This window comes from Salmo salar, chromosome ssa27, assembly GCF_905237065.1.
Source record: "Salmo salar chromosome ssa27, Ssal_v3.1, whole genome shotgun sequence".
NCBI classification, from domain to species: Eukaryota; Metazoa; Chordata; class Actinopteri; order Salmoniformes; family Salmonidae; genus Salmo; species Salmo salar.
In genome coordinates, this window is record NC_059468.1 from 28,890,614 (window position 1) to 28,917,211 (window position 26,598).

The 26,598-nt window shown below is 42.0% G+C and overlaps 2 protein-coding genes across 5 annotated transcripts in view; both read left to right on the forward strand.

Annotated features, from left to right (window-relative positions):
* Positions 1 to 233: 233 nt before the first annotated feature.
* Positions 234 to 6,274, forward strand: tra2a (transformer 2 alpha homolog). The gene is made up of 9 exons (XM_014178374.2): positions 234 to 424; positions 2,050 to 2,177; positions 2,335 to 2,479; positions 2,967 to 3,026; positions 3,288 to 3,476; positions 4,734 to 4,849; positions 5,138 to 5,320; positions 5,486 to 5,556; positions 5,687 to 6,274. Exons 1-9 carry the CDS (start codon positions 389 to 391, stop codon positions 5,695 to 5,697), a joined length of 939 nt encoding a protein of 312 aa, XP_014033849.1. The 5' UTR covers positions 234 to 388; the 3' UTR covers positions 5,698 to 6,274.
* Positions 6,275 to 13,741: 7,467 nt separating this feature from the next.
* The window catches only part of igf2bp3 (insulin-like growth factor 2 mRNA binding protein 3), a 41,054-nt gene continuing 28,197 nt past the window's right edge, over positions 13,742 to 26,598 (forward strand). The window contains exons 1-6 of one of the 4 annotated variants that reach the window (XM_045709240.1): positions 13,742 to 14,508; positions 15,460 to 15,520; positions 21,819 to 21,867; positions 24,314 to 24,388; positions 26,240 to 26,291; positions 26,495 to 26,558. In XM_045709240.1, coding sequence (XP_045565196.1) covers positions 14,334 to 14,508; positions 15,460 to 15,520; positions 21,819 to 21,867; positions 24,314 to 24,388; positions 26,240 to 26,291; positions 26,495 to 26,558 — 476 coding nt within the window. In that variant the 5' untranslated portion in view covers positions 13,742 to 14,333. Of the gene's footprint in view, positions 14,509 to 15,459; positions 15,521 to 19,320; positions 19,362 to 21,818; positions 21,868 to 24,313; positions 24,389 to 26,239; positions 26,292 to 26,494; positions 26,559 to 26,598 lie in introns of those variants that run through there. The other 3 variants (XM_014178375.2, XM_045709241.1, XM_045709242.1) reach the window with 3 other exon arrangements.

The following is a 26,598-nucleotide window of genomic DNA, read 5'->3' on the forward strand; positions in this document are numbered from 1 at the left end:
GCTCTGGATAAGAGCGTCTGCTAAATGACTTAAATGTAAATGTACACATGTTTGGGTCATACAGAAATGGCCAGGAACACTATTGTAATACCATAGCAACATCTGGTCAAGAATCTTAGTTTGTTATTCAGACATAGGCCTACAAGATCTGCATTTGAATTGAATCAATAAATGGATGGACTATGGAACCGTAGTATAAAGCAGGCGTGGCAGGAATCAGGATGACGTCGGCACAAAATCTGCAGTTGATAAACAAACTCAAAACTGCCGTCCTCCTCCGCCATCTTCCACCACCACGAGAAAGAGCAGAGAAGCGCAAAGGAGGACACTGTATTTTGTCTGCAAACGTTAGCTAGCTCACTAGCTATATCGTTAATCTCTTTGCAAAATGAGTGACATTGAGGATGGAAACTTTGATGGACGAGTAAGTATTAGCGTTGCAACGGAAACCAAAACAATGTCCTATCTTTCCTCCCTTGCTGACATACAGTACAGTAGCTAGCTAGCTAACTAACAGGGTAAGTTAATAACTGTAGCTATCTTTGTTAGCAACGTTGTGGCAAGCTAGCTTAGCAGGCTAATTAGCGGTTTGAGCAGCTAACGTTAGTTAACGCAACCAAATTCGTAATTTTAAAAAGGTAGCAAGATAGAATCAAAACGATCTGCACACTATTGTACGCTTACGAGGATACGCTGGTTAGTTACTGTTAGCTAGTATAGTAGTAGCTACGTAACGTTACATTTCGCTAGTTACTTGCCGAACAATACAATAATAACTACGTCGCAAGCTAACTAGGCGACGTTCACTTTTATAGCTAGCTAACTGGCTAATGTTATCGTACATGATGCTACCCGTAGCATAAACGTACTTTATGCACATGACACAGAAACGAGTGAGTTCGCTATTCGATAGCTCTCAGGTAAGTTTGGTGCCTTTGTCGTACCAGTTGCAGTCAGGCAATCTGAGCTTCAAGCCACTCTTCCTTTCCTGTTTACAACAATCTTTCATTATAATCCTGTAGCTAAATAAATTCGCGTTCAAAGTAATGTAACATCCCACATCGTAGCTAATGGTGAGAGTGAAACCGTTCTCTAAAGTCCTCTCACAATGTTCACTTACATTGTTGCAGCATAACACTAAGTATTACAATGTTGCTCTATTGAAAAGTTGTACTCATCACTAAACCCTTCTGAGATGAAGGGTAATAACTAAACCATTTTTGTAAGTATAGTTTGTCCTGCTATACTAGAGATACTGTAGACATTCATTATTTCACGAAATATTTTTTTTAAATTTTCTCTAAATTCATGATCTTTAATTGTATTGAATGTTCTTTTTTCATTAAGGTTATTGATCGTGAAGGATTTGAAGAGTTTTATCCAAGAATGTGGAAGAAAATATCCAAGAATAAACGAAGGCTTTTTTGAAAAACAGTTACAGAGCAGAACATAGAAGTGGGAAGGGGAAAATGAATGAAACTGGAAGATTGGTGGTCAGATATAAAAGCGCTTGCAGTGTGTATGGCTAAAGGTGAAAATGGTTTCTATTTGGGGAAGAGAGAACCCGGAATCAGAAAATGAAAATGGAAAAAAGAAGAACGACGAAGAACAGTAGAATTCCTGACAGAAGGAAGTAGAGTATATAAAGAATCTGGAAGAAAGAATGAATGTATCCCTAGGTTAAGTAAATGTACAGTATATGTTCCAAGTGTCTTTACACTACTATGCTCCATTTCTATAGTTTAAAAATGCATGATGACTTTAGTTTGACCCAGGTAGAAGAAATGAGACATGGGATATGTTAACATTATGACAGGGTTCTAGCATATTATTAATCCAAGTGAAGGAGTTTTTTTTTTTTTTGTGTGTGTTAATTTTCTCTATCATATGTAATAGACATGGTGGAGCGCTAACCCTTTCCTCCACAGTGTATGAACTCTAGTGGTTTATGTCTGGCTTTGAAAAGTTGCTTGTGTGTGTTCCTTCTGAGTAATGTGTGTTTTAAGTATAAGAGGGGACCTCTTTAACACGTGGCTACTGTAACATTAGGACTCTCGCTCCCCATCCAAATCGGACCGTGGAAGTCCTGTCCGGGTCAAGTCGGAGAGCAGATCCGGCTCCCCGAGCCCATCCAGGGCCGCCAAACACTCAGAGTCTCGGTCCCGCTCTAAGTCCAGGTGAGTCTGTCCTGTTATTTCTCTTAGAATGGAAATCAATGAGTTATTTATGAAGAGTGATGTCTCAATGTGCTGTGGGTTAAGTTGCCAATTCTCTTGCTCTCCCCTTTCCCTCATTCCTTCCTATGGCCCTCTCTCTCCTCCAACCTCTCTCCAGGTCTCACTCGCGGAGGCACTCCAACCGCAGGTACAGCCGCTCTCGCTCCCCCTCCAACCGGAAGAAGTCCCGTTCCTACAGCCCGGAATACCGGAAGAAGAAGAGCCAGAGCGAGTCACCTAACCGCCGCCATACCAGCAGCAGAGTGAGTGTCACATTGCTGACAGGTCAAAGGTCAGGGTCTGACTGCTGATGGAGTAGAGAAGTACTTTCCAACCCTCTCCTTGGTAACCACCAGACGTTTCACATTTATTGTAATCCTAAATTGGCACATCTGGTTCAACTAGTCATAGGCTTGATTATTAGTTAACTAGTTAAAGCAGGTGTTCCAGTTTTTAGTATGTGAAACGTGATGGTTACCAAGAAGAGGGTTGGGAAACCCTATGGTGGAGGAACATCTCAGTATGGAATAGAAAATGCCTAATTGTCACATTTGTTAAGGGATTGCAGCTGCTTGATGTAATTGTGGAACTTTTTTAGGATGTGTGTACATAGTTAATTGTAGATGGTGTTAATTTACAGCTCATTATGGTATAGAAAATACCAAAGCTGTATTGTCTGTTACAGGGAACAGGATGCTTTGACTTATTTAATAACCCTTTAATTAACCCTCCCTCTCTTTATGTCAATAGAGCCATGACTTCAGAAAGGAGACATTCGGTCAGGGAGCAGGAGGTGATGAGGATGCTAGGGTATGTAGACATTCTTACCTTTTATCTTCTACATTAGAAGAGCACTGGAGTATTTTAATGTGAAGGGGGGCCTCAACATGCAAATCCTGTAACGCTCATGAATACTGTCACGTATGACTCTCAGATCGGGGGTTGTGTGTAAGTGAGCGAGAGGGACTGAGACGATGAGTGATTTACAGGTAACTTGCATGCTACTCCTAGTGGCTGTTAATCTACTTGTTCCTATCAGCTGCTGTGAAATCTGACCCCTTTGACCTCCAGGCGAACCCTGACCCCAACCAGTGCCTGGGGGTGTTTGGGCTGAGCCTGTACACCACGGAGAAGGACCTGAGGGAAGTGTTTGGCCGGTATGGCCCGCTGGCCGGGGTTAACGTGGTGTATGACCAGCGCACCGGGCGCTCCCGCGGCTTTGCCTTCGTCTACTTCGAGAGGATCGACGACTCCAAGGAGGTATGGAACAAACGTAGTCTGGGCCTCTTTCGCAATTTGTCTTTCCTCGATTATTGCATCCTCTCCTTGCTCCTCAACCTATTTTTAAAATGTTTTTAATTAACCTTTATTTAACTAGGCAAGTCAGTTAAGAACAAATTCTTATTTACAATGACGTCCTAGGAACTGCCTTGTTCAGGTGCAGAAAAACTGATTTTTACCTTGTCAGGTCGGCGATTCGATCTAGCAACCTTTCGCTTACTGGCCCAACACTCTAACCACTAGGCTACCTGCCGCCCCTATTGGAGTAGAGAGGTCTAAGTCCCTGCCCTCAAACCTTCTTGTCCAATGGGTTTTGATAAGGATGAGAGGAAAGGGGAATCTAGGAAAGATTCATTGAGAGAGAGTTTGGGGAAGAAGGTGATGTCTTATTCAGAACCAATTTTATCGTCATAAGAAGTGCTGTTGATCATTGGGTAATACAGTAATACCTAAGAATCGACGGTAACTTTGCTTGTGGTGTCAAATGCCTTATTCCTCAATCCTTGAATATCTAAAAGGTTCAACATCCTGTTCATTTGCTAATTCATCTTGAACAATTGATATTGTACACTGACTAGTCTATGCTTTAGCTTTCATATTGTATCTGTGTTAAGTGTGACTACTCATAAGCACCACCAGGTGTCAGGCTTGCCACTCAAAGTTCGCTGTGGTACCAGTCACACGGAACTCTTCACTGTATTGAAGGTTCTAAACCCAGAGGCCCAACATCGCAAGACTTTGAGGACTGCTTGCGAAGCAGACGGGGTTTGCGGTTTGAGAAGTCATTCTTCCTTCATTTTCTTGAAATCTAAAGGCACAGCTTGGATTTGCGCCAATGTCTTAAGTAACTGAACATGTTACTCCAACCTCGTGACAGTGACAACTTTATATCGAGGAATGCCTTTGATTTAAAGGGCTGCGCAGTTCGGTGTGATACGTTAGACCCGATGATGTGTTTCTACATATGAGCTTAGCTAGCCAACATCACCATGACATCGTCTACAAGCGTGATCTGGGATTTCTATCGGAGAAGCCGTTTCAACGGCTGTGTTGGGTCAATGGGACAGTGCAAGCTGTGCTCAGTATGCACACGCATTAAACCGTGTCTTTGCCGTTCACCCCAAAACTATCCCTGTGCAAGTAGAACCCAGAGTTGAGATGGAGAGAAGCTCATTTTCAGAGTAACTGATTTTAAACTCCTATCATTTGGTTCTTCGTCTCTTTTTTTCCCCCTAGGCGATGGAGCGTGCCAACGGTATGGAGCTGGACGGGAGACGTATCAGAGTGGACTTTTCCATCACCAAGAGGGCCCACACCCCTACGCCTGGCATCTACATGGGCCGACCCACACAGTAAGTATAGGATGGTTAATCTCTGCTCATTGTGTGATTTCTACAGATGTCTTGCTGCCAGTGTTCTGTCTACCGTGGGTATTGTCTGTTTTTTCTTTCTTGGATGTTGTTGTGTGAAGTAGTGATACTGGGGGATAGTATTACTTAGCTTATTGGTAGTTATGGGCTGTGTCTGAAATGGCACCCTGTCCCCTATATAGGGAACCTGGTGCCATATCGGATGCAGCCAGGGATTGTTTTAGGGAATCTTGTAACTCTCAGTAAACATGAACTTGTCCCTTTCCTCAGTAATGGTGGTGGTGGAGGAGAGCGAAATGGTGGCGGTGGAGGGAGGAGGGGTCGGGACTCGTATGACCGATACGACGATCGACGGGGCGGCGGCTACGACCGTGGATATGACCGTGGATACGATCGGGGATACGATCGGGGAGACCGGGGATATGACAGATATGACGAGTACGACAAGTACAGGTGAGTTATACTCAGGATGTTGACTTTATTCAATAGATTCACATTGGAGATAACCTCAAGTAGCTACGAATATATTTGGAATACTTTTTTCCCCAATGCTGGCTGATAGTGAGTTAATCCTTCTTACGCTAGTGTACATCTTTTTGTTCTCTTTCCCTCTTACAGTCGCAGGCGTTCTCCCTCTCCCTACTACAGTCGATACAGGTCACGCTCCAGGTCTCGCTCATACAGCCCACGTAAGAACACACACGTGCACTGTTCACACACAAACACCTCAACAGCTTTTGTAAAAATGTTAACCCATACTCTGGTGTTGGATGTCTGAGAGAGCCTTAGACACTAACATGCATCATTATCTCTTTGCAGGACGATACTAACAAACTTCCATCAAGATGAAGTTTTCCTTTTCTTCGTGACCCACATTGGAACGTAGCCGTTTGGGAGCGTTGTCAAGCTAACTAAAGTGTTTATCAACAGACAAAAGCTCCTCTGACTTAGCACGAAAGTCAGAGTTCGGAAGGAGAGTCAGTCGTTTGTTTACGTGCTCTAGATGTCTTAGTTTTTTAGACTTTTCGATGCATCCATGTAGCGTTTGCTAAAGACCCAGAGGGTGGTAATGAAACTCATTGAGCCTGTTTTGAGTATCTTTAAAACGTACCCTTCTCCATCACTGATCTGTAAGTGACTGTATAAGTGGAAGCATGGTATACATTTTATTGCTTTCACCAATCCAGCCTTGACAGATCAGTGATTACCTCAAGGGAAGAAAGGATGTATTTAATATTCAAAGTATTCAAACAGGCTCTTTGGTTTTAGTAGGAGGAAATGTATCAGTGGATTGAGAAGGGTCTTCGTTTTTGTGTTGGATGTTTATTGTCGGGATACCTCCGGAGATTTTTATTTTGATGTATGATTATTTTTTTTCTTTTTATGGAAATAAAAACCCAAATCTTGGATGTGTGATGGTGATTGAGCTTGATTCTGATATGAAAGTGAAGCCGTGGGGGTACCACTAAAAATGTCTCAGATATGCATTAGTCATTACAGATGTTTTGTTTATATTGATATTAAGAAATTTTAGACCACAGTGCACATCCTAATCAACATGCATACAAATTCAAATATCTTCTGTGGAGAAATACCAAAACCCACACAAGATTTGTGATAAAATGCAAAAGAAATGCTCATAAGAATGGTACACACACTTGTGCTGCTCATGATTAATAAATGTGGCCATTGCTTTTCAGACATTTATCAGACATTTACCTCTTTCCTGTTTTTCATTGTATTCAGCCCATCTCTGATCAAACAAGTGAAAATTCACGCTTCCTATTTGCACCTCTGTTTTACTATGTAATGATGCACTAGTCCAACTCCTTTTATAGGGTGTGTTCAGCACTGTGAAGCGTTCACAACACTGCAGATAGCAATACACTATAGAGATAGAGGACACAGCATTGTTTGTGCCCCATTATGGTGCCATTGAGGCCATCTCCATTTTGAAGTAGTCAAGTTTCTTCTATTCTGAGTTGGAAAACAAAGGGTGCATACTGCCACCTGGAGTGCGTTTGAATAGGTGAAGGTTGGCGATTTACTGCTACCTGCAGTTATGGAATGTTGCCTCATGAGTATAATTCATTGGCTGATACCTACTGATGACCTGGATGGAATTATGTGATCCTTCCTTAACCCATAGCAAGACTCCCCAGTTGATTACTTCAAATTTGTGAAAGTTCTCAATGGCGCTGCTCATTTTAAAACTGTTTTTTTGGGCACTAGAGTCTGCTCTATCTCTATGCAATACACTCCACAGAAATAACCTGTTGTCCACATAAAATGGAAATTACTGTTCTATTTTCAGTTTTCTATCTTCAATCCTCAAGAGGGCACAACTAAAGGAAGTTCAGATTGAAATGTGTGGTGTGAAACAGATCATTTCTCTGTCATGTAGAATAGACCACAGGGATTGTGTTTCAGCTCAGCTCTATGAATTGCATTTCTATCTGCCACGCTGAATAATCTAATCAGACAGAGAGTGACACACCTTGGCTGAGAAAATGCTCAACAGAATGGGTGTGATCCACACAGTCAATTGTGTGATCAGTTGGGGGGACCATCAATCCAATTAACACATATTGGTATGGAGAGGAGGTGGGGTAAAGAAGAAGTGCAAATGAAGAGCATTGTGATTCAGGCAGGCTAGTTGACTGATCAGAGGCAGTGATAGAGGGGTGGGGTGGAAACTACAACGTTTATCTGGAGTATCGGGAGACCTTGAAACTAATGATACCGGAGCCCACTGAAGTGGGTAATGGCTACCATCATACCACTGACGACACTGTGGTTACTATAGGGTCAGGAACATAAACATTAGAAAATAATGCTATAGTTTGTTTTAAGAGCAAATTATTTTTAATCCAAGATACAGTTACAAGGAAAATATAAATAAGTAGACCAGCCCTACTAGTTTATGTTGACCAATAGAGTTTCATCTTCCCCTTGCAAGGGGAATGGCTACGGGGAATGAGGTAATATTTTGATGCTATCTTCGAAAATAAATGGTTGAATTAGAGTAGAGTTGCACATGTTTGAAAGAGGGTAAACATGTCATAAGACCACTTTCACCTTTCTTTGACCGCCTTTATCAGCACCACCATCTGCTGGTGAATAGTAATGCAAACATGGTTGAAAATTCATTATAGGGGACAAATGCAGACAGAAGAGTAAGTTTTACCTGCAGGATGGTGAGGCTTTTCACTGGATGAGACGGAGGAAACATCATAGCCAATTAAATCATATCCAAACACTTGTGAATCAAACATACTGAGCTTAAACCAATAAAACAAAGTTGTTTAAGGAAATGTAAAAGTTACTTTAACATGAGCGGAAACCAAATGAGTGGCCCTTGAGGTTGAACCCCAACAACTGCACGGCTATCTGTGCTATATGTCTGCAAGGAGAAACAGTGGAGCAAGGATAACCTCTGCCAGAGACGGAAGATGAAAGTCAATGAAGTAGACCAGACCCAGCTGCTATTGCATTGGTGTCTATGGGAGACACCCAGTTAAGTAGACTGGAACTGACCATTTTTCCCCCAATGGCAAACGGCCTGAGTGAACTATCTATATTTATCCACCATATTTGCCTCTGCCTCCCAGTCAAGATGAGTTGATAGGCTAGTCCCTGACCTCATGGTCAGAGGCATAATGTGTGTCTCAAAGAGGAGCCATAATCACTATATAGTGCATTCCTAATGAGTAGTTCCGACCGTTTTCAGATTTGAAAGGACCAGATAGGTGTAAGCAACATGGTGAGAGCAATCTAATGTATTCTCTGCCATATTGCTTAAACCTATCTGTATCTTTCAGATCTGTAAACACCAAAGTAGGTACTTTTACTCAGTTATTATTCAGTATGATTATTTAGTACCTAAATTAATCATACAATATCCATTTTCCATTTACCAAAGGCCAATTCAAGATTTTCCTCTTGTAGGACAATAAACGTGATTCTGATTCTGAGTGCAAATTTCACACCATGTCAGTTGAAAACATGATGTACATTCTAGAATATAGAACAGACATGATTCACTATCATGCAATACGTAAGTTATTACACTCTATTCATCACACTTCTATCTGCAACATTCTGAAAGTTGCACTCTGCTAAATGTCCACTTATTGTTAATTTGAAAAATATACCAGCTTGCAGGCCAGGATTGGTTTTATTGGTGAGATGTTTGCTTTTCAAACTTAGCATGCAGAGGATTGGTCTGAACTTCAGAAAACTATCTCTCTGAAGTATTTTTTGTTATCTTCTTATAAATTAATGTGTGTGTTATATAGTACATTTTACAAGAGGCACTAGGTACAGTTGTTTAATTAATACAACACCAATAAATAACTGTTTCAAAATACACCAAAAATCAAGCATTGATCACGAATGAATTATATGTCAATTCCAAAATTAATTGGAAATGAGTGAATAAATTAACATAGCCTATTGTAATATATAAGTAATGTATGCTTGGAAGTGTTAAGTGACTTGAAGTGTAGTTTGAATCAGAGCTTAGGTCAGTTCCATGTCACCTTAAGTCCACTCAGGAACTAATTTGATATAATTTAATTAATAAACAATATTTAGATTAATTTTCAACTCGTGAGGTTACTTGAACAGAAATTAAATGAATATGCATAATATTCTCTAAGGGTTTCGTTCGTAAATGTGTTGTCTGTATTGAATTGGAGTAAAAAAAATCTACCATGAAATGACGATATACTGCAACTTGATACTAGAGATAATTTCTATCAAGAAAATTAGCTGACATATAAATAAAATCAGCTAATTTATTGTTTCATGTAATAATGTAGTGTCATAAATACTGTTTTCTGGACAGGTTTCTAACAACAAGTTAACTCCTGTTATCAAACAAATATTTAATTCTTATAACATTCCTAAAAGTCACATTTCCTAAGATATTTGTAAGTTTATGACAATAAACATTGGTGAACATGTTCACCAGCTATACTATGCTTCACTAATTGAAAAGATCACACTTACATTCACATAAAATAGGCCTAGATGCAGAGACTGGCAAAAAGGGTCTTGAACAACAATTTGAATGGATAGAATCCAAAGCAAAAATGTCTTCAACATAAAACGTTTGATAAAGAACTATATAAAGGATACAAACAGTGTTCTGAACTTAAATGTTCGTTTATTTCATTTTGTCATTCACTTAGAACCTTTCATTATCAATAATATATATTGTTTTTTGAATGATTATTGAAGTAGACCTAGGCAGAACACCGCCATTTTCTGTGCAGAGGATATTAGTGAAAGTCTATAGGGTGACCTCACAGGGGAAAAGACCAATCTATTTCGAAAAAACGTTAAAATGTAAGGCACATTTAATGCAATTTAAGAGTAATCTATGACTGCTGGTCGCAATAAGTTATTTATCCGTATTATATCGATTATATAAATCGTTGGAGAAAAGTTCTCACACACGTTTTTTCAATACTCACTACAACATGGCGTTCACGACAAGAATGCACCATACATTCTAGCTTAAGCAGTCAGGCAATGGAATGCATTGAGACTAACAAGAGATGATTCGAGATATTCGACTGAAGTATAAATAAATAGATAAGGGGATTTCACTCAAAACGGTTCCCCTGTTTCACTAAACGACGGGAACGAATGAGACATTGTTCCTCCATATCACGACACAGAAATACATAGTCTATTGATTAAACTTAAACATTGCGTCATTATGGAATGAAATATAATTGTATTTGGTCTTAAAATCTCACCGATGTTCCCCGTGTGCTTTCCATTCATAAAAATCTCAAATCATTCCATGCAAGACGCAGTCTTTGGTATATGAATCTTTCTTTATTTAAGCCTGTTTAGCCCTAAGGAATAAAGTTTTCCTCCAAAGAATGGGGGCGGGGACTTTTTCTGTACATTCTTCACCGATATATTCACCACTTTGCAATTACTGAGAGCATTGTACAAGCCTGGAATGGTAGCGAAGAGAAGGACTGCGTACATTGGTTGGATGTAAATAAAGCGTAGAATCTAAGTCACATTGATAGTCCAATATTTTATCTATATGAACACATAGTATATTTCACATTTCCAGAAAAGTGTCTTATATAAACGTTGTGTTATTCCCCAACAGACGGAATTAGAGTTGGGCTCATTGAATAAATCGACTCAATTGTGCGGGTTTATTGAACGAATAGGCTAGACTATTGAACTAAACGAATTAATTACACGATTGTTTGTTGAAAGGCAAGTAGACTTTTATGGTGAGGAAAATATGACACATCCTTATTTTCACCATTTAATACATTACAGGTGAATTTGCGAAGCAGACGAACACGTAGGCCTAATAGAGGTGTTTGAAACCATCTAATTTACCTCGTAATCAATTTTTTTGAATTTATAAGATAATTTCCATCTCCAACTTTCTCATTGACCAACACAAATAATGGGACTGTTCTTGTGGAGTAGCCTAACATGTATCTAGTCGCATTTGAATTATTTCGTTAGATTAGGAACGTGGATTACCTTTTTATATAAACAGTGAAAAAAAAAGGGGTTTTCGCGCGCTGATTCATATAGAACAGCCGTACAAAAGAGCCAATGAATGAACACGCTGAGCTCGAGCCAGCGAGAGTAGTGGGGAGCGAGAGTGAGCTCTCTAATTGGTCAGTCTTTCCAACCAATAGGAGCGCACTCTATGTTTGGCCAGCATAGAGTATGTCAATTTAAAGTGCTGCCAGTGCCAACGCAGAGGGCCTACCGTTGTAGGCTTTGGCAATTCCCAGTTTACTTCTTTTTGCCTAACATGAACATGTCCATGAAACTCAATTGTTCTTATGTTGTCTAGAAACGAGTAAGTAACTTTTCCTGCAGTTATACATTTGAAGAAGGTATTTTAGCAGTATGCCATGACGTGTTGCCAATGCCTACACACGATTTAAAAGTTGAATAAACTATATGCATGCACAAATGGTATAGATACTGACTAAATGATGGGCTATCCTGCTCTGGTATGTGTGTGTAAGACCCTATTCAACAGTGGCCATCCATGCGTTTCGAATTAAATTGAATGGATTACACTTTCATTCTATTATTATTCCAGCCAAATTTCTTCATACCTTTTTTATTTTCACCATAAAAGGAATGCTTTTGATGAATGTTCACACTAATTGAATCTAGAACACAATTGGAGAATAAACTTGTTTCAGAACGTTTTTAGGAATGAAGGAAGAGAAGTCTATCCATTGTAGCGCCATTCAGAGCAACGAGGCGCACAGGCAGTGGTCGCACATTGTAGGCTTGTGTGTAACATGGATCACTTCAATTCAATTCACTTTACTAAATAACTGTTGTATTGCTACTTTTGTTGGCGCCTTTGAACTCTCCGGGGACCAATGAAGTAACAAATTAGCAATGGAAGTATGGCTATCAGAATGGATAAGGGGCTGAGATCATCACTAGGCTATGCTAAATGTAGCATACTAATTTAATAAAACTCATTGGGAATGAGTCCATGTTTGAACTTGTGTTGTGAATTTCATCTACCCGAAACTACAATAATTTTACACAATACATATTGACAAGTTTAATTGTCTGAAGACGTGCTAAGCCCAGCCAGGCTGCATTTGAATGAAACTTGCTTGCTTGTTACATTTGTCGCCAGTTCGGTAGGATCTGTATGAAAAGACCCCTCCCTCTCTGTACGTAGCCTATATCAGAGAGGAAGAGGCGAAGCGAGAGGATTTACTCCTCCTAAAATCTGTCCACATGAGATAAGTCCCTTTTTTGTTTGGAGGTCTATGAGAGTGACAGTGTCGAATTACGTAAAGCTTATTTGATCAAATTGAAGTTTCGTAATGTTTAGTCTGTTAAAAATGTACTGATATAAGTGGACGCACGTGGCATTCTGTCAGCTTTAAGAAAAACAACTTAGTTGTGCCTTTTGTTCACACCTGTATATGCCCTCTTATTGGCTAGAATGGTCCCACCTGATCTCGCCTACTTTCAATTATTGAGCACATGTATTTCCATTGTTAGAGTTGTCACTCTACTATCTTGTCAACATATAATAGGTAATCGTTGCCTATATACCCACGCCATAAATGTAATATCAGGTTCACCATATGCAGTTATAGCAGAGACGGAAGCGAGACACCCACTCGCTGTTTTTTTCTGGTTCAATGAAAGTCAATTAACTAAGTAGACCAGACCCAGCTGCTATTGCATTGGTGTCCATGGGAGACACCCGGTCAAGTAGACTGGAACGGACCGTTTCTTTTCTATGGTAAAAAGCTTGAGTGAACTATCTTCATTTATTCACCATCTTGGTAGTAGCAAGCTCAATATATTTCTGGTTCTTCTATAGGTTTCTTCTCCAGATAAGTGTTTTAGAAAACAAGCAATCTTGCCCCAGACACTTTATTCCCCTCTCTGCCATTTCGTGTGGACATGGACAGATCTGGCATGTCACTGTATTGTAGAGCAGTGAACCACTTCAATCTACGTAGAGAAGATGGATGCCGTCATGTGGATGGTAGGAAACGTGTCATTCCCATGTTGACCGGGCCATGGGCCTAGTAGTGGTGGACGCATTCTAGACTTTCATTGATTCAATCCAATGTGTTTCACATGCATACATTGTAACAACATCGTACGATATAATTTATGAATGGCACCTCCCCCAAGATACTTGTTCCATAGAGTAGGCCTACACCCACCGCAGGCTCACATGGGTGCGCGCAAGCCCCCGCAACACTGCTGTCCCCCTGCTATGGGCGTGCGTGAGCCCACTGCCGTTTTACTATTTCGACCAGCGACCAATGGGAAGCCAGGGTTTGCAGAGAAAGGCACACAAATGTGATTCTAGTAAAAGATACACTGGGTTCTCACGGAATCCCTTAACGCACGTAGCTCGCCAGGTTTTCCCCCAACACCAATCCACTCTTACCCTCTCCATGGTCCCCACCCCGGATTCCCGTGACATTTTTCCAATACAACACTTAATTGAGCAACTGAGATTCTTCACGTGCGTGGTTGATTTGTAGTTTGAACACGTGGCTCATTCAAATTAGCCGGAATATCCGTTTTTTTTTTCTTACCTCTTCTCTTTCTTGGTTTTATTCAGAGGCGGGTGCGAACCTTAACGTGTGACATTCTCTAGGCCAAGGGGTTTTGATGAAGACAAAAAAGTAGTTTCTTCCTTTTCACCCAGCCCGCCATCGTTTTGGAGAGAAGGAATAAATAATTAAGAATATTTTTGTGCGCAATAGAGGGGCGAGGAAGCGCAAACACTGACGAGGTAGCCCGTCAAATATATCTGTGGCTCGAACGACCGGGGGAAGCACGCCACCGCCACTCCGTTTAGTAGTAAGGCGATTTTGGCGACTCCAAACACTACACACCCGAGATATTAAATAACGGTTAACCTTCTGCGTAAAGGTTGTCCATTTCAGCGCAGAACATGAATAAGCTGTACATTGGAAACGTGAGTGAAGAGGCGAGTGCGGAGGACTTGGAAACTATATTTGAGCAGTGGAAGATTCCGCACAGTGGTCCGTTTCTCGTCAAAACTGGTTATGCGTTCGTGGATTGCCCCGATGAAAAGATTGCAATGAAGGCCATCGACATTCTTTCAGGTGAGACATTTTAAAAAGGCGTTCGAGCGGTGCGTAAAGGGTGCTTTAATTGTGGAAATTGCTACGGGTTTACTTTAACCTCTTTAGATGGATGCATGGAGCCCAATTGGACGGGGGTGTATCCGGGCTGGTCTTGCCTCTCACTTGGCACCTGACACCGTATAAGGAAAGTCCATGTCTTTGATTAATTCAGTGTTACCACTAATTTACTCTAGTACAAAAACGGTGAAGAAAGTTGTTAAAGAACGAACAAACGAAGGAAGAGAACGCCTATCCATTGTAGCGCCATTCAGAGCAATGGGGCGCACAGGCAGTAGCCGCTCAATGTAGGCTTGTGTGTAACATGGATCACTTAGATTAAATTAACTAATTATAACTGTTGTATTGCTACTTTTGTTGCCGCCTTTGAACTTGCACGTTCTCCGATGACCAACCAAGTAACAAAGTTGCAATGGAAGTATGGCTTAACTTGTTAAATTGTAGCACACAACACAGTGCATTTGCTTCTACTGACACACCAGGTGGCTTCATTGTGTATTGGTAAAATGTAGGCCAACGAAATGTAAGACCATTGCCAAACTACGTTATATGTAACATTTAGAAACTACAACTGTACAAAATGTGGTATTCTGCAGGCCACAATCTATAAATAAATCTAACATTTTACGAAATGTTATCGTATTTAGCTCAGGTGTCGTGGACTTGTCACAGTTACCATATTTAACCTTTTAAAATTGGCATTCACGTTGGCTGATATTAACTTAGTGAACATTTGTAATTTTTATGGTCATACAATTGTGCCACTGAGTTTCATTTTAAATACATTTTGTGCAAGGACTTTTTGGACCAAAATCTAGGGTAGTTGAGGCCTACTTTTGGCTGCCTGTGAGAACAGTTGGAGAGCAATTAAATAATTGTGAACTAAAATTGCTTTTATTCTTCTCACTATAGGTAAAGTTGACCTACATGGAAAACTCCTAGAGGTGGAGCACTCTGTCCCCAAACGTCAAAGGTAAATTCTGATTATAATCTCCTAATGTCCAAATTGTTAATTTATGCTGCTGCTGTCCTCCAAATTGTACATGTATCCATGACCCTTTTATGGAAACTTGTTAACGTTATTTGATTGAAGTCGTCTGATTGTGTCTTGTGATTGTGTAGTCAGTGGGTTTGGAGCATCAGCAGGAAGTGAAGGGGCGGAATGTCTGTTCTTTTGTGGAAAATGCAGAAATTAATAGGCTGAGTGTGTAGGGGTTGAGTTATAAGGGCATGAGGGATGTCACCTCATCACGCCTATGGCAACCTAAAATGATGCCACTTAAAAATTATATTTTACACACCATACCCATCTGTGGAAGAGGTTAGGCTGTTTAGTGCAAATCTCCAGTGTTGTAGGGCTATTTATGCAGCAATGGCCTACTGGGCCTCCTTAGGTGTGGATGTGTGTGTGCTGAGGGGTAGGCACTCTGAAGTCGTCCATTTGAGAAGGATCTGCCCGTCATTCTCTCTGCCTGCCCCACGCTTCCGCCCTCCTTCGCTCGTATATTGAGGTTGTGCACGAGATGGACTCCCAAATGCGATAGGAATGGGCGGTTTGGGTCCTAGTCACGGAAAAAAACCCGGTCTGATAAAAAAAACGTGTAGCTCCATGTACACAGTCAAACGGATTATACTGTGCTGATTTACGTGGAAGCGGGACAAGAAATGCAACAATTCGGCATGGCGTGTAGGATTTCGCCACTTTACACATTTTGGCCATTTATTAAACTTCTTTGATTTTAATTGCAATCATTTGAAATTAGTAATTAAATTAGTGTAATGATTTGGAGGAAGAGGATTTGGCGCCAAATTGCACTTTAATGAGTTATAAATGAATATGCTTTTTAATGAGTTCGTGGGCTATATGCAGTGCATAATGGCTACTGCTAGGTTGGTATGGAATTAGAATGAAGCATGTGATAACCACGTTTCAAAATGAATAATGGAAGTGACGATTGAGTGAATTGATTTTTATAATTGCCAATATGACCATTTAGGCCTGCTAAATCAATTCATCGGTTTTATTGACGTTCTGCACAAAATGGCTGAACATATTGGACATTCTCTAATTTATTATAGTGGACATATTTATTTGCATGGTTTGAAATGACCATGCATTGAATTGTCGAGGTTAGGCCTATTGATGTTCGACAAGGGCCTTCACCTGAATGCATTGAATGCCTTTAGCATGCTCGTTATTGGCATGGAATCATCATGAAGGTATTTAAAAAATGTCAAATTACTCTGGTCAATTTGCTGACCTTTCTCCTCCCAAAGTGGTACTAGTTGTTTTTTACTAAATTATTAGTCTTTGGCATGTAGGTTTACACACACTGGCGATTTTTAGTAGAAGGTCTTACATTTCACTATAAGTCGCCACCTACAAAAAACAGTGAGTGGGGGGGGGTGGCATAAAGGTGATGTCCCCCTTTTGCAACAGGAAAGGTTATAGGCGCAACTGGGAACAGTATCCTGCCCATTACACACACTGGGGTGTCCACTGGGGCCCGTCTTTGCATTCCAGCCTGCTGAGTATCAGCTGGAGGCTCGGCCATCACCACGACTTAACCTTTGAACTGGCGGGGGAAGTGTGAGCAGGGAGGCAGAGGCTCCCAGAGTCCTCCACAGGGTTCCAGGGTGGGAGGAGAGAGCGTGGGGGTGGGGTGCAGATGGTGGGAGAGGGCTAGGCTTTGGTGCAAGTGTGCCATTTGCGTTATAGTCCTACTTCTGCATTCATCTTTGGCCTACTTATTGTAGAAACTGTAGCTTGATCATGAGGAGTTGAAAAGGGAGTAATTATTGTCGGGCCTGCGACATGTAGGGTATAGGTATATTTTGGCTATTTATAATTGGCGCACTAATTGCTTTTATTTACTGAATCTTCATGTTTAAGTCTTAGCTGCACTAGTGAGTGTTTGTAGGACACCCATAGACCTCTGATTTTTAAAGCTATAAGTCATATTGAGTTCATTGGAAATAAACTCCCCCATCTGTATAAAATATGGTTTGAGAGGTGGTCCAAGTGTGCCAATCGGTGTAATTTTGTATGTAAGCACTCTAAAGGGGTGTGTGTAGCGGTCAAAGTTTGTGCTTGAACTCTGGTGTGTGTGTGGGGGATGGGGCAGCAATCAGGCAGGTCGAGGGCCCGAGTAGTAAGCTGCTGTAAGTGTGCTTGATGCATCAGGGTTTTACATTTGAACTCAGTCTGGCTTTTGAAGATGGTTCAACTTGAACCTAGTTTACTATTAGTCTTGGGACCTTTTATATATATTTTTACACCAGACAAAAAAAATCTGAAGTTACTTGCACAATCCTTTTTACACGTTCTAAAATTGCGATATTCTCCTCACCAAACGGGGAGGGGGTAGGTCAAGAAATCCTAAACATTGTCATTTAAACTAAAAAATACACCCATTGTGCTTTTCCTTTAACAGCCCAAAAAACTCGTAGTTGTAAAAGCAAAGCTTGCTTCCGTGGCCATTCTAACCCATAACTGTGGCTTTGTGTAGAGAAGTACCTCCCAGCTCTTATTAAAGAATTTGGGGTCAGGGGGTCATTGTGGGGCCTGACCTGTAAAGAAGGGATTTTGGATGGAAGCACGGGGTTGCCTGAAATTCTCAAAGTGGCCCCCCATCTAGCTTGCAATACTAGATGTCTCAACTCGCTCATTCTTATCACGGAGTGAGAAACACTGATAGTGTGGACTTATTTTGCTGGAGAACCATTGGATAGCATGCTGTAGGGAGATTAAGCTGTTAGCTTTTTTACGTGTGTAAGACTTCACAGATTTACATTTTTAAATGTCTTGAGTGAACCAATTTTGTGTATTTTTAGCTATAAAACTATACATTTGAGCAATTTTTGCTGCAAAATGGACTGCTATGTGAGGGTCTATAAGAGTGCAGCGGAAAGTGAGTAGTTTTGAGTTGAGTCATTCAGAACCGCTGCATACAGAATAGTCAATGTGTGTGTATGGATGGGTGTTGAACACAGACCTGGGAGTGTGTGTGCTGACATGGATGGGTTTTTAGTCTGGATGTCAATGTTTCTGAGTATTGTATGATGATAAGATGGGTTCTGGGGGGGGGTGACGTGGATGAGCATGGATGTGGTGCAGTCTCATGTTGCTCGACATGGGATTCCTCCTATGGGCGTTACACACACACACACACACTCTACGGTGGTGCAGAGGCCCATAGATCTCAGCTGGGATGTGATCATTCGGAAGGGGACGGAGCCGTTGAATGTGTAGAATGTTAGTTGAATTTAAAAGTAAATAAGGAACCTTGGCCTCTGTCACATGACAAGCCAACCCAGCCCTCATGGTCCCCCTCCCTTATCCCCTCCCCCCTACATATTTCTGTCAGTGGACTTTGTGTCCATGGCAACGGGAGCCCCACCCCCACAGGGCAGAGAGGGCCCTTGTTACCCTTCCCTGTAAACAGGGCTACTTCCCCTACAACCCCCCCACCCCATCTCCTCCCTCTTCTCTTCCCCATACCCTGGCTGACTTCCTCCATGTGTGGAGCTATAGGTTAATCCGTCTGGAAGTGCTTGGTGCATTTGCACATTTTGCACAGTGTTCCCGCTGCATTGCAGAGCGAAACACACAGGGAGAAAGGGGGCCGGATCAGCCAGGAATGGCACAGTAGACCGGAAAGAGCTGGAATTCCTCTCGGAAGCTCTTTGGGATTGTTTTTTTATTTTATTCACCATTTTAGAATGTATTAATATCTTTATGGTCCAAATATATTAATACAATTAATTTGAGGCCGGGATGTCGTGACCATGTTGAAAGGTCCTCCAGATCGAGTGTAGGTGTTAAAGAATGTGTAAATGTCATTGAACTTTCCCCTACTATGTGTTTTCACTGCAGACTAGTGCTGCATGCATGGAAGCTCTCACACCTAACCTGCAGATGTTTGTTGAGGTATCAGACAGTTTTTAAAATATGCTCCAATGTTAAACGTGCTTTCTCTCTGGGTCATGTGTGCGTTGCAGGTCTTGGTGTGAGCTGGGCCGTGTCTGCGTGTGGGTGGTGGGCTGAGAAAATGATTTAAGGATGCTCTCTGGGACCTGAGACCAACCAGCCTGTTCAAAACGCAGACACTTGTCTCACTGATTGGCCTTTCCTAATTTGGAAAAAAGTCTGTCTTCCTCCATGACCCGGAAACAGATAAGTGGTCGAGGAGAGTGTCAATTCGTTAGTAGGCAAACAGAAGACGGTCCTCCCATCTATAGCCTCCTTTAGGCTAGAAAGCAGAAGTGTATCTTACATGAGTCCTTCATGGCAGAGTTTTATCTGCTACACCCTCTTTTTAATCAGATGTTTCATCGAAGGAGAAAAGCAATGAAACTTAAAAGGATAGTAGCATATTGTTTTTTATCTATAAAATGTCTTGCATATCTAGCAAATTCTTTTTTTATCACTTTATACATTTATTTTGGGATTCCACCCTGTAAACGTCCTTTGCCTGGTGAGGTGTGATTTGGAGGAGTAATTTCGCACAAGTGCATTTTTGTCCACTTTCCCTCTCCTCAACAGGCCAGAGGACGCAGAAGTTGAGTGAGTCTAATGGAGGAAAAAGGCCATTGACTTGCACAGCTTAAATGGCTGCCAGTTAATTTTCAACTCTTGAAGTTGAAGAGTGTTAAATTTGAATGTAAATGTATTGTATTTCGCAAGTATAGTCTATTTAACAGGAAGGTTGATGGGCCGCAAGGCTTTAGTCGTGACCCCAAAAACACAACGTTTCCACTTCAACAGAAGTCTTCGTCAGGTGACCACAAGTAAAAAGGTTTCTAACATTTCCTGTTAAATCATCCCACATCTTAATTTCCTGGTCAAAATGATGCTTTTACTTACTGACTGATCCTAGTGGAAGGGGTTAGTTGTGTTTTGTGGTGTAGATTATCTCTTGCGTAGATGTTTGTGGGAGAAGTTTCCGGTAAGGGTTAGGTTTATGTTCGGAGTGCGTTTTGGTATACGCTGTGTGTGTGTATAGGGGTCATAGTTTGCACTGGAACTCCCAGCTGCATGTACAGTGTGTGTGTGTGTGTGTGTGTAAATAGGCAGTGGACTTTGGAGCAGCCTGGCCACTTCCCACATTGATATAATCTCCCAGGTCTAAACCAACACCTTAATGGAACATGTCACAAGTACACCAAATTAGTCTTGAAGTGTGTATGTCCACAGACTAGTTACAGTGTGTGTTACGATTCACAAGTCCAACCAAGCATCTGAATGAGCTCTTAAAATATTTGGGTCCTTGGTATTCACAATGTTTCATTGTGGAACTGAAAGTATTCAAAATGTGAAAACAATTGGCTGGATGGAGTTTGAATCCCATGGCATTCTGGATGCCATGCCTTTGACCAGACTGATCCCTGGAAAAGGGACACCAAATTAGAACGGATTAATTTTGGTCCGTGCGTGTGCTCCTCTTTTCCATCAGCCCGTCAAAAGTTAAACTCGTCTGAGTTTAACTTGTGCGTGGATGAAAATTGTATGGATATGGACCGTCAATGTATGACTCCCATTGAGAAGGTATAGGAAATACGGAAACAATCAACAGGCCAGTTTGGCTGCGCCCTTAACCAGAGTTCTACAGTGCAGTAATTGGTAGCAGAGAGTCTGTGCTGCTGTTGCCTGCGACGTCAGCGCTCCTTCCACTCTGAATCCCCGTCATCTGTTCTCTCTGCTAAGATACCACTAGTGGAGGTTCCCTCTTCCCTGGGCATGGCATCCCTCCCTTTTCTGCACTCCCTCCCTCGCTCACTCTAACTTTATGCTCTCCTCTGCCTTTCACCTTCTCCCTCTCCTCGCTCTCGGTCCTTCTATCTCCTTTCCTTTCTGTTCCTCGCTCTTCCCCCTCCCTTTTCTCACCCCCTTCCTGTCTCTTCCTTTACCTTCCTCCCTACTTCTCCTTGCCATGCGCTCCCTCTGTCCCAATCCGTCTCATATATTTACATTTTCAAACAAGATCGTACCATTTTCTCCACATCGAGCCACCCGTCCAACAATGCAACTGCTTCCCTCCCTTGTATTCTCCTTCCATCCCTCCCTCTGGTGCACACCTGCTGGTTTTGGGAGTGGTATTAAACATTAGTCATGCCCACAGCTTGTATACCTCTCCTCTCAGAGCACAGGGTGATGGAAGGAGGCACCTACTAGCCTGCTGGCTTTTTACAATGTGACACCTTGTCCTTTAGCCCAACCAACTGATGCTAACTGTCTTGTTTTATCTCCCTCTTTCTCTCCCTTCATATAGGAGCTGTAAGCTGCAGATCAGGAACATCCCGCCTCATATGCAGTGGGAGGTAAGTGTTAATTGGTCAGTTGGTAAAGCTTTGGCTGTCTCACTATACTGGGTCCTGTTCAATAGGAACAAACGTTAAAAAATGCTTTGAAACACGAAGTGCAAGTAAGCCTTTTTACTGGGTGTAAACACGTCCACTGAACAGGTTATTTGCTATCTTTGGGTCCTTTTTTTTAGTTTTGTATCCACAAGTTAGTTCTTAAGAACAGAGGCTGATATTGCAGGTCTCCGTTTTCTCCTGGCTGTCTCATGGTACTTTAGTTAGGGTGCGCCCCAAATGGCCCTTTTATAGTGCACTACTTTTGAACAGGTTCCATACGGTGCCATTTAGGACACATAATTATACTGAACAAAAATATAATCGTAACATGTAAAGTGTTGGTTTCATGAGTTGAATAAAAGATCCCAGAAATGTTCCATACGCACAAAGCTTATTTCTCTCAAATTTTGTGAGAAATCCCTGTTAGGGAGCATTTCTCCTTTGCCAAGATAATCTATTCACCTGACAGGTGTGACATATCAAGAAACTATTTAAACAGCATGATCATTACACAGGTGCACCTTGTGCTGGGGACAATAAAAGGCCACTCTAAAATGTGCAGTTTTGTCACAACACAATGCCACAGCTGTCTGAAGTTTTGAGGGAGCGCGCAATTGACATGCTGACTGCAGGAATGTCCAACAGAGCTGTTAATAGAATTGAATGTTCATTGCTCTGCCATAAGCTGCCGCCAACATCATTTTAGAGAATTTGGCAGTACGTCCTGCTGGCTTCACAACCACAGACCACGTGTAACCACGCCAGCCCAGGACCTCCACATCTGGCTTCACCTGCGGGATGGTCTGCTTGGCTGGGCCTGGCTCCCCAGTGGGTGGGCCTATGCCCAGTCATGTGAAATACATAGATTAGGGCCTAACTTTTATTTCAATTGACTGATTTCCTTACATGAACTAACTCAGTAAAATCTTCGAAGTTGTTGCATTTAGCAGTCGATTTTTAAGGGGACTATTTCGGTCAGAACAACTCATTAAGGGAGTGAGTGAGTACCAGCATAAAGCAAACAGGACAGGCTTGAAAGCTGAAATCTGTTTCATTGCTAGAGACTTGTTTGTTGTCATGCCGTGTATGTATGTAATCAATGGAGCTGTGATAGTCGGTGTTACTCCAGAGGATTGCCTTTTAGGCCAGTGACCTACTAGTGAACTGCAGCCCATGACATACCTGATAATGACAGGAGAAACGTCCATACAGATGCTGTGCTGCCCTTTATATGCCATCTTCTTTTGAAAGGGACATGAATAGCCATGCTAGACATGTACAGTAACTAGCAAGCATGTACAGCATTCACAAATTGACAGATAAAATGTTCATGACTAAAATGCTTGAATATCCCAAAAGTATTGGTGGGAGACTATTATAAAAGCACTGTCAGTGAATATAAACTCATTGTTTTAACACATAGGATTGATTATGATTTTCATGGACAATTTTACGGTACCTCTTTCACATGGGTACACTAGACAGGGTAGAGGAACGGAGGGCAGGGGATGTTTGAGGGGGAATGCAAAGTAGATGGAAGTCTGCGACATTAAAGGGCACTTACAACAACAAAAGGAATGTACTCTGCCGGACATGGGAACTATACAGATTTGGCGTACTTGTATTACATGGACACCACTTACACCCCATTCATTTTCAATATGTCGATTGCATAATATAAGATGACCTGCAATAGTGCCATTTAGAATGGGATTTATACTAGCGTTCAATTGTCTTGTTTGGAGAGCACCAAAAAAATAATCTGACAAGCCGGCACATTCATAGTGAGTCATATCAGTTATTGACCTCTTAATCCTTGATCCTTTCTGCTTGCAATCTAAATAAGAGAAAGTGAAAGGAAAAGGGGGATGCCTAGTCAGTTCTACAACTGAAATGTCTTCCGCATTTAACCCAACCCCTCTATGGAGTGGGTCTGTGTCACAGGCAAAATCTACTTTAGCAAAGGGCTGTTTCATGTCTCAATTTGACCAATTGGAATACAGATAGATGGACAAGGGCTATTCTAACTTTCAAAACTCAGTGTATAGGCTAAAGTATGACTGATTTCAAGCCTCTACCCTTTTGAGTGTTCTGTTCTAAATTGACTGAACCTTTTGTGGTTGGTAGCATGTATATAGCATGTTGGCTAGCCGATGGCTTTTGGACCAGAGGGGTTTATGGTGAAGGTTAGCTTTTTCTGTCATGAATCTTGTTCTGGAGGGAGATCTGTATATAGTGGTCACTAGCTGAGACAGCCACAAAGTCAATCAGATTTTAACCTCACTGCTAACCTAACCTTTAAATTAAGACCAAAAAGCTAATTGTACTTCACACATTTTTACAATCTAGACAATTTTGACTTCGCAGCTGGCCTTTCTAAGGGGAAATTTCTCCGTTCTGCCTCCAGGACAAGAATCATGACAATGAACGTCAACCTGCGGTTGTGGTAGGAGTGGAGGGGCGACACCGAACAGTCTTTGATGTAAGGGAGACGACGTATCTTATTAGGGAGATAACGTGTGCCTCAGCACAAAGCCATGCAGGCAGAGAACAATGGTAGCATGTTTGCTAGGCTAGCTCTAGCTTGCTTTGGGTGGGTGGGCCTGCTCTGTTTCGCCTACATGTGCCTCAGACACACTCACAGAATGTGTAGCATTACTCCTGTTTCGCCCCTCCCCCCAATCCAACCACCGCTTCCTGCAGGAATGCACTCCACCCTTTCCTGAATGGCCTGGATTCTCATTGGCTGGACCCTGGAGATGGACAGACGTGGCAGCCAGTGAGCATGGAGGTGCTACTCCCCACTGGGAATGTTGTATCAGTGCTGGGAACAGCCAATGGAAGGACTTTGAGATGGCTCAGGGGTGGGTGGGAAGGGGATATGTGGGTTGGGAGAGAAAGAGGACCAAGAGGGAAGCTGATTGGTTAGAAAGGGGGGTTGAGCTCTTGTGGGTGTGGCTTCCAGTAAGCCTGGGCATGATTGGATGTCCTCAGCCTGTACGCTGCGTTGGGATGCCTCGCCCTCTCGTTCCCTCCCTCACGACTGCACTGGGAAGAGGAGAATATTTTATCTCGTTGTAGAATTCAAATCCTGTGCTTGCCAGATTTGGGCAGGTTGCCAGATTGGTTTGGCTCTGACATTGATTTTGGCCCTGTAATAAAAAGCAAATCAATTCCCCCCCAAACTTTCTCTATGGACTCACAAGTGAATAAAGATCAGTTGTTCAGCTTGATAATGTGGGGAAATCAAACTTCATGAACACAATTTAGGATGTTCTTTCTCCTGTTTGAGATTGTAATTGAATGGTGTGATTCACCAAAGTAGGAAGACCTTGCATCTGAGGAAGTAGTGCTGTTCTAGGATCAGGTACCTCCTGTCCATGTAATCGTATTCATTGTGATCTAAAGGTTACACTGATCCTAAATCAGCACTCCTAGATCCTTGATGCATACGGCCCCAGGTCTCTGGTTGATGAGTGTTCTTGATGGGCCAGTTAGTTGAATCACAGGTCCAATGACACCAGGTGTTGAACAGTTTAGTTGCAAAGTTTGGTAACAGAATGACACCAACTGCCATTCTGTTAACCAACTTTGCATCTGCACTCTAAGTAAATGTTTTTGTAAAATGCTCTGTGGAATTTGTTAAAGGTAGTCCTTGGTTGTATGGTATGTTTACCTTTGCAATTGTTTTTGTTTGACACTCTTTATTCTCTGCATCAATCTGTTAGTGTGAAATTGCCCTTAACTGTAAGTTGCTTTAGGTCCATGAACATTTAAGAGGGTTTAACCAATGTGCTCTTTATTGGGATGTGGTGTGTTGGAGTGAAATTGTCCCTAGACACCGATATTGGGTCACTTTGTTATTTCCCCCCACTAATGGTTAAGATTAGGATTGGGGAATCGGATCCTAGATCTGTACCTATGGAAAAGTTCACCCCAGGGCGTGTTGGTCAACACCCAGCAGGTGATCACTAACGGTGGTAATTCAACATGTAGAAGTTAACTGAAATTGACGGCCGACGTTCTGGTCGGAGGTGATAGGACGGCCGTCCATCGCTTTGCTGTTTCCTGGCCACTTGTACATCAAGTTGCCTCACGCTACAGAAACAGGAGAGAGGCTCCTGCCCTATTGGCTGTTCTGGCACCGTACTACTTTGGCTGACACTGTAAAACAACACATTTCACTGACACCGGATAGGTGATGTGACTATCTTTTATTTACTTACTGAACTGTACTCACCAGAAAGCCAGTTTGGGCCTCCATGATGGTGTGAAAGACACTAACAAAACTCTGCTCTGGTTCTAATCACTGTTTCCTGTGGTTCTGGATCAGGTTCTGGATGGCATGTTGGCCCAATATGGCACAGTGGAGAACTGCGAGCAAGGTACGAGCACATGTAAATGTGCACACAACATGTACGTGCTTACGCACACACATACACACACTCCTTAGCATGTCTGTTTGTCTTCTCGCTGCGGTGTGTGTGTGAGCATGTGACTAGTAGGTGTTCAAGTCGGATTGTTTAGTGTATAAAGTTGTATCGCCTTGTGTTTTTGGGTGTTGAGTCTGTGCTCTCTCTCCTTACAGTAAATACAGACACAGACACTGCAGTGGTCAACGTCAGATATGGTGCGAAGGACCAGGCTAGACAGTAAGCACACCTACTTACCTACCCTCCTTTTCTTTGTCAT